Here is an 8238-nt window from a genome sequence, read left to right on the forward strand (position 1 = left end):
AGACCCAGTCCATTGCATCAAGATAATGAAAAATCATCCATAAAAATGTGCTTCCTGTGTTCATACTGAAGTAATGTAGTTATAGGTAAAAGAATACAAATTCCTCAAGTACATGAGATCCACATCACAGCAACAATACAGATAAAAGAACGGGGGGAGGGGGGCGGAAATGTGTCAATGACAACCCCCTTGCATAATACAAATGGGTTAGAATTGTCAGCACTTTAGAGGCAGCAAGCACCCAAGCAATTTTATGAAGTTTGTGCCTATGCCAATTAGTTCATTTTCATGATTTCAACACCTACCATCACTGTCATCATAGTTTCATAGAGTTTAAGGCCAGAAGTGACCATTAGATCATCTAGTCTGACCTCCCGTATATCACAGGCTACTAAATTTCACCCAGTTACCCCTGTATTAAGGACAATAACTTGTGTTTGGCTGAAGAAAATTTTTCAGAAAGATATTCAGTCTTGATCTGAAGCCTTCAAGAAATGGAGAATCCACCACTTCCTGGGATAGCTTGTTTCAACAGTTGATCACCCCCATTGTTAAAAATGTTTGCCTTTTTTTTCCATTTTGAATTTGTCTGGCTTCATCTTCCAGCCATAGGTTGTTGTTAGGCCTTCCTCCACTAGATTAAACAGCCCTTTAGTATCTGTTATTCTCTCCTTGTAAAGTTACTTGTATGCTGTAATCAAGTCAACTCTTGATCTTCTTTTTGAATAGGTAAACAGATTGAAAGGCATTTTTTCCACCCTTCAAATAATTTTTGTCTCTCTTTTTTGCACCCTTTCCAATTTTTCAAAATCCTTTTAAAAATGTGCACACCAGAACTGCACACACTATTCCAGTGTCGATTTCAGCAATGCCACATCCGGAAGTAAAATAATCTCCCTAACCCTATTCACTACTCCGTTGTTTATACAGACAAGGATCACATTAGCTCTTTTTGCCACAGCGTTACAGTTGAGAAATCATGTTGAAAATTATTTTCAGAGTCACTGCTTTCCAGGACTGCCTCATTGTGTAGGTATGACCTGCATTCCTTATATCAGATTATGTGATATTTTCATTGATAGGACTTGAAAATTTCAAAAACTTTCACTTACCTGATCAAACACATTTGCACAATATTGGCGGTGCACCTGGAAAGGATTGAAAACAGGCTGCTCTTGTGCGCTCCTCAGTGTCAAATGTGAATGTTCAATGGGCATTACATCCTCTTCAGAAGAATTCCCACAAGACAGCAGCTCTTTCAAATATTCCTTTTAAGAAGAAATACAAGTTAATGAGTACCACCTATCCTTGATAGCAATAGTCTGGTTAAATTCCACATATAAATTTAGCTAGTCTCTTTGCCCAGCCAGATTATTATCAGATCTCTCCTTCCTCTCCGCACTTTCTTCTTCCTGCCCCACTGGGCTCCAGCCAGGCCCAGAGCATCTGACAGCAGCATTGCATATAAATGAGGATTTAGTACAGGAAAAAGGAACTCCAGAGGGTAGGAGTATGGACCCCAAACAAAAAGAGTAATAATACTGATGGGAGGAATAGTCAGGTAGATGATACGAATAGTGAAAGGATTATATTTAATCTGTCTAGGAAATATTCTGAAGTCAGATGAGATATTTGTACACTAATGCAAGAAGCCTGGGCAACAAAATACTGGAACTAGTATTACTGGTGCAGGATGCAAAACCAAATAGTATAAAGATAACAGAAATATGGTGGAATTGCAGTTGTGACCGGAATAGAGGTATTGATGGATATGTGCTTCTCAAGAGAGAAAAAAATAAAGGTAAATGTGGTGGGGTACCACTGTACACCAATGATGTGGTACAGTAAGGAAATCAGAAGCATTGTACCTCAATGATGTGGCAGACACAAGAAATAAGAAGTGATAACATTAGCATGGATAAAACAGAATCAGTTTGTCTCAAAATCACTTTGGGGAAAGATTGTATAAGAGATTCTATTAAGGTAGTGTTAGGGGTCTGCTCTAGATCCCTCCCCTCCCCCAGGGTGGAATCTGGAAATGGACAGAGATCTCTTTGATGTTATGAGAGAGATAAATACTAACAAAAATTGTGTCGGTATGGAAGACTAACTTCCTAAATATAGACTGGAGAACAAATATTACTAATAATGGTATGACCCAGTTATTCCTGGATGCCAGCAGACACGTCTTCAAATAGTAATGAACCAACAAGAGGTGATGCTTTTTTAGATTTGGCTTGGATAAGTAACGAAGACATTATAGACATTCTATTTGTAGAAAATAACCTTGAATTCAATGATCAAGAGTTGATTCTATTGAAATTAAATGGAAGGATAGTCAAAAAAACTGGTTGGTAACTAAAGTGTTTAATTTCAAAAGGGCAAATGTTGAGAAATTAAGGGAACCAGTTTGTGAAGTAAACTAGACTGATGATCTCAAGGCCTTAAACATGCAGGAGGCTTGAAATTTATTTAAGTTAAAGGTGCAGAAACTATCTGGAATTTGCATCCGAAGCATGTACGGATGGACTCCGGCATTTACTAAATGAATAACCACTTCAAAAAGGATATTAGGAATAAGCAAAATCCTAAAAAGAAAGGGACTGATCAGCAAAGAAAGCTATACCTTGGAGGTCAGAAAGTGTAGGGATAAAATAAGAATTGCCAAAAGTCAAGCTGAGTTATACCTTGCAACAGAAATTAAAACAAATAGTAAAAAACTCTTTAGCCATATAAATAAAAAGAAGTGGGCAGCCACTATGCAGTGAGGATGGGTGAGAAATTAAGGATAATCTAGTTATAATATGGATAATAAGACTGCAAAACTAAATGAATACTTTGCCTCAGTTTTCAATAAGGATGCTAATGTTGAACATGGGGGAAAAGGCAAGATGGTTAATGGGAATGAGTATATAGAAATTACCACATTCAAGATGGAAGCAAAACTCAAAAATAATTTAATGTACTCAGATTGGGAGGAGTAACAGGGGAGCGGATAAACTTCATCCCAGAATACTGAAAGAACTGTCACATAAAATTGCAATTCTGATACCAAAGATTTTCATTTTTTCTGTTAAACTGGAGGTGGTATGGTATGACTGGAGAATAGAAAATATAGTACCTATATTTAAGAAAGAAGGAAAAAATAAGCCAGTCAACTATGCACCTGCTAGTCTGACCTCAATAGTATGCAAGGTTTTAGAACACATTTTAAAGAAAAGAATAACTAAAGACATGAAGGAAAATGGGATAAAATGCAACATACGTTTGCCAGCGGTAGATCATGCCAGTCTAAGCTGATATCCTTCTTTGTAAGATAACTAATGTTTTAAGACCAGCTAAATATGGTACATCTAATCTATCTGGACTTCAGTAAAGCATTTGATATGGTATCACACAGGAAATCATTAGTCAAACTGGAGAAGCTGGGGATTAGTACAGGAATTGTAAGGAACTAGTTAATGGGGAAGCAACTATAGGTTGTGCTAAAAGGAAAACTATTGGTCAGGAGGGAGGTTACCAGAGGAGTTCCTCACGGATCGATTTTCAGGCAAATCTTATTTTTACTTAATGACCTTGACACAAAAGGTAGGAGAGTGCTAATGAAATGTTCTGATGAAACAATGTTGGGAGGCATCATCAATACAGAGGAGGATCGAATATTCTACTAGAAGAATTGGATGACCTTGAGGACTGGAATAATACAAATGGGATGAAATTTAATAGTCCAAAGTGAAAGATTGTGTACTTACAGACTATAAGACTTTTTTGCTATAAGCTGTGGACTCATCAGTTGGAAATGACAGAGGAGGGAAAAGACCTGGGTATATTAGTTAAAATATCAATTTGTGATACAGGTTAGAACATTTGGAGACTCAAACTGGCTTTATAGCCTGGCAATTAGGTGTTGTGTGGCATGCAAATTTCATAACTATTCAAAGCTGTAAAAAATCCTGCCTCCTCTTTCTTCATTTCCCTCTTTCCAACCATCAGTGCAGTCACAGAACCAGTCCCTACTTCCCTCATGAGTTTACAACAGTTAGACTTACATATATTAATGTGTTAAAGTTAATAGTGCTTGTTTTTGACAATTTTTAAATCAATTCTTGTTAGTCCAAACTGTGGGGGGACTTTTGTTGCCTGGCATAATGGGTGAAGTCAAGAAGACAGGCATCAAAAAATACACCTCTTGCTCTAATAAGATGTTAATCTTGGAAGAGTGTGTGTATAAACTCTTGGAGAGCAGTACTGGAGTCATTACCAATGAAAGAACAGTTTCTCGTAAGTAACTTTCTTTTCTTCACCACCCAAATGTGAAGAATATCTGGATATTGATTTTGTAGACAGTGTCTGTCCATGGAATTGATGTAAACGTTGATGACTATTCTATTTACATACATAAGGACACGCTGCACTTCCATCTGGTCAATGAGTAAACTCTATACACATTTCTATTGAACCTGTTTAGTTCCAGATATAGGAATGGGCTTCTTCAAGAAGCAAGGAAACTTTTACATTGTGACCCAGATTCTCAAGTACACTTTACCTCTGCTCAACACCGCTGAGTGAGGGAAAAGGGGATGCACAGGCAACTCTTTAATTCATTTTGCAAGTTCCCTACCCCCAGGTTGGCTATGGGCCAATTTAAGCCCCATCACAAATTGGAGCAGTCTGAAGGCTGTTCTAATGCACTTCTTATGCCTGAGCTGTTGGGAAGTGTTGTTACACTGGCTCTATGCCAGCCAGAGATTCTCCCATGCTCAGGGAATCCTTAGTTGAAACCTTCTGGCCCTTTTGGGTATTTCCACACTGCATCTTGGAGCAAGCCTCCCAGATCAGGTCCACAGACTTGCGTTTGAGGGGCTCGTGCTAGCATGCTAAAAACAGCTGTGTAAATGTTGCTTTGACATTGCCCATCACACTTGAGTCCCTGAGCTCCAGCCACAATTCTACAAAGCTATTTTTACAGCGGAAACTCAAGTCTGTGAACCGAGACTGGAAGGCTCCTGTCCAGATGCAGTGAAGACATACCCTTTGTGTCATCAGAGCAAAGCATACAGGCTTCAGTGGGGGCTAGAATCTGTCACATTGACTTTAGAATAGCCTAAAATTCTGTTTCCCATGGAAATGAGTTACTTGGCATAGATGAAAAGAATGGTCTTTGACATTATTAGGAAATCATTATGAGGGAAGGACATCTCAGATTGTTTCCTGCAAGATTAAGAATTCTCTTTTGGGGACAAAGGATGCTAATACTTTTTGAAGTCTCTAAATACGATACAATCGGAAGTGAAAACTGGTATTAACTTGGAACTTTTGGCTCCAGTAAATCACCCATTTATTCCCAACTTCCAAAATGTTTTTTACTTATTACCTGATGTCATAAAATGACCAAGATACGGTGAAAGGCTATGACCATTATTTATGGGTTATTTGTATAAATTTAACTAGGCCTTTTGCATATGTTATACAATACCCTCAAGTAAGCAGTATTACAATCAGAGCTTTCAACTGTGGGATCCCTTGATTTCTCAATGGAGGGCACTCAACTTTGGAACTTGCTTTCCCTGTGGTGAGCATCAGAACATGATGTAAGACCTATCTTTTTACAAAGGCATTTTCTTGTGTTGGAAAGAATGGTGGAGATATATTTTGAGGTAGAAACTTCATCAACAATGGTAAATTTGTTATTTTAAGTATTGTTTTATTACTGCATTTCAGCTAAGAGACCAGGAAATGAGCATGTTTCATAAATGTAAAAATAAATACAAATAAAACTAAATTTGCAAGTACATAATGTATGTTCTCTCCAACTGTGACTGGGTGTGAAACAATAATGTGAACAGAACATTCTTGACTCATATGCAGTGTTGTTGTAGCAGTGTCGATTGCAGGATATTAGTGAGACAAGGTGGGTGAGGTAATATCTTGTATTGGAGTAACTTCTGCTAGTGTGAGAGACAAATTTTTGAGCCTACACAGAGCTCTTCTTCTTAAGAGCTCTGTGTAAGTTTGAAAGCTTGTCTCTCTCTCACCAACAGAAGTTGGTCCAATACAAGATATTACCTCAACCACCTTGTCTCTCTATTGTTGACTCAGTCTATGAGAGGCTGTCTTCTTTGGAAGCCACCAGATAACAATTTCTATTTATTTATTTATATTATTTTGTTGAATACATAACTTCAGTACCATAGCTCCACAAAACCTATTATAATTTTCCATAACTTTGTGGTGCTGATTTCACAAAGTAAAGCTACTAAAAATCACCATCCCATTTTCTCCATTCTTTGGAATGACAGGTTTCAGAGTAGCAGCCGTGTTAGTCTGTATTCACAAAAAGAAAAGGAGTACTTGTGGCACCTCAGAGACTAACCAATTTATTTGAGCATAAGCTTTCGTGAGCTACAGCTCACTTCATCGGATGCATCACGAAAGCTTATGCTCAAATAAATTTGTTAGTCTCTAAGGTGCCACAAGTACTTCTATTCTTTGGAATGATTACTCTGAGCAGCCACTTACTGATTTGTCATGTAAGCTTTTGTTCACATCACAAATTTTAAACTAGTTATGGAAAATAGTGTTTAAAAGTGCTTAACATGATTTTGTGCCAAAAACTATACATTTTTAGTGGTTTCACAGCCATGTTGAAGAAATCTGTTTGAGCCTTGCCAGGGTCTTGAGTATGGCCCCATTGAAAATGTTTTCACTTAAAGATGTCATATAGATGTACTCTTCACTTTCTTGTTTAAACTGTTGAGTAGTGTTGAGAGATGCTACTAAACAGATACTGTGTTCTACTCCAAATAAGGCAAAATTTCAGTGATTTCTGTATATATGCGTACTTTTATACAGACATACATCATAGCTAAGATTTACAAAAACAGATGCACATAGTTGGGCTCCAAAGTCCACACTTAGGCAACTAAACAACTGACTTGATTTTCTGAAGTGATGAGTGACCAATTGCTCCGATTGACATAACATGGACTTAAGTGCCTAATTATGGATTTAGGAGCCTGACGTTAGGCAGTCAATTTTGAAAATCGTGGCTGTCATAAATATAAAGGGAAGGGTAAACCCCTTTGAAATCCCTCCTGGCCAGAGGAAAAATCCTCTCACCTGTAAAGGGTTAAGAAGCTAAAGATAACCTCGCTGGCACCTGACCAAAATGACCAATGAGGAGACAGGATACTTTCAAAAGCTGGGAGGAGGGAGAGAAACAAAGGGTCTCGGTCTGTCTATATGCTGCTTTTGTCGGGGATAGACGAGTAATGGAGTCTTAGAACTTTTAGTAAGTAATCTAGCTAGGTATGTGTTAGATTATGATTTCTTTAAATGGCTGAGAAAAGAATTGTGCTGAATAGAATAACTATTTCTGTCTGTGTATCCTTTTTGTAACTTAAGGTTTTGCCTAGAGGGGTTCTCTATGTTTTGAATCTAATTACCCTGTAAGGTATCTACCATCCTGATTTTACAGGGGGGATTTCTTTATTTCTATTTACTTCTATTTCTATTAAAAGTCTTCTTGTAAGAAAACTGAATGCTTTTTCATTGTTCTCAGATCCAAGGGTTTGGGTCTGTGGTCACCTATGCAAATTGGTGAGGCTTTTTATCCAACATTTCCCAGGAAAGGGGGGTGTGCAAGTGCTGGGAGGATTGTTCATTGTTCTTAAGATCTAAGGGTCTGGGTCTGTAGTCACCTAGGCAAATTGGTGAGGCTTTTTACCAAACCTTGTCCAGAAAGTGGGGTGCAAGGTTTTGGGAAGTATTTTGGGGGGAAAGACGTGTCCAAACAGCTCTTCCCCAGTAACCAGTATTTGTTTGGTGGTGGTAGCGGCCAATCCAAGGACAAAGGGTAGAATATTTTGTACCTTGGGGAAGTTTTGACCTAAGCTGGTAAAGAGAAGCTTAGGAGGTTTTTCATGCAGGTCCCCACATCTGTACCCTAGCGTTCAGAGTGGGGGAGGAACCTTGACAGTGGCCTATCCCTAAATTTGCAGTATCATGCATTCTGTTATATGCACTTGGTTATACTTTAACTACAAATATATATAAGTAATGCTTTTTAAAAAATTACATAAATTCAGGCATGTACATCTGTAGTATCACTAGGGTTGCCAGCCCTCCTGGTTTTGCCAGAAGTCTCCCGGCATCAGGCTCTATATCCTGGAGTCTACTGAAACCAAACCAGGAGATTTTAGTTGCTAAAAGTCCAGCGGCACAGCAAGGCTAAGGCAG

General features: G+C 38.2%; 1 protein-coding gene across 11 annotated transcripts in view; it reads right to left on the reverse strand.

Annotated features, from left to right (window-relative positions):
• The window catches only part of KIAA0825 (KIAA0825 ortholog), a 413723-nt gene that overhangs the window by 181815 nt on the left and 223670 nt on the right, over nucleotides 1-8238 (reverse strand). For all 11 annotated transcript variants that reach the window (XM_048849271.2, XM_048849272.2, XM_075128575.1 and 8 more), the window contains one exon: nucleotides 1113-1268. In XM_048849271.2, coding sequence (XP_048705228.2) covers nucleotides 1113-1268 — 156 coding nt within the window. The remainder of the gene's footprint in view (nucleotides 1-1112; nucleotides 1269-8238) is intronic.

This window comes from Caretta caretta, chromosome 5 (assembly GCF_965140235.1).
Source record: "Caretta caretta isolate rCarCar2 chromosome 5, rCarCar1.hap1, whole genome shotgun sequence".
In the NCBI taxonomy this organism is placed as follows: Eukaryota; Metazoa; Chordata; order Testudines; family Cheloniidae; genus Caretta; species Caretta caretta.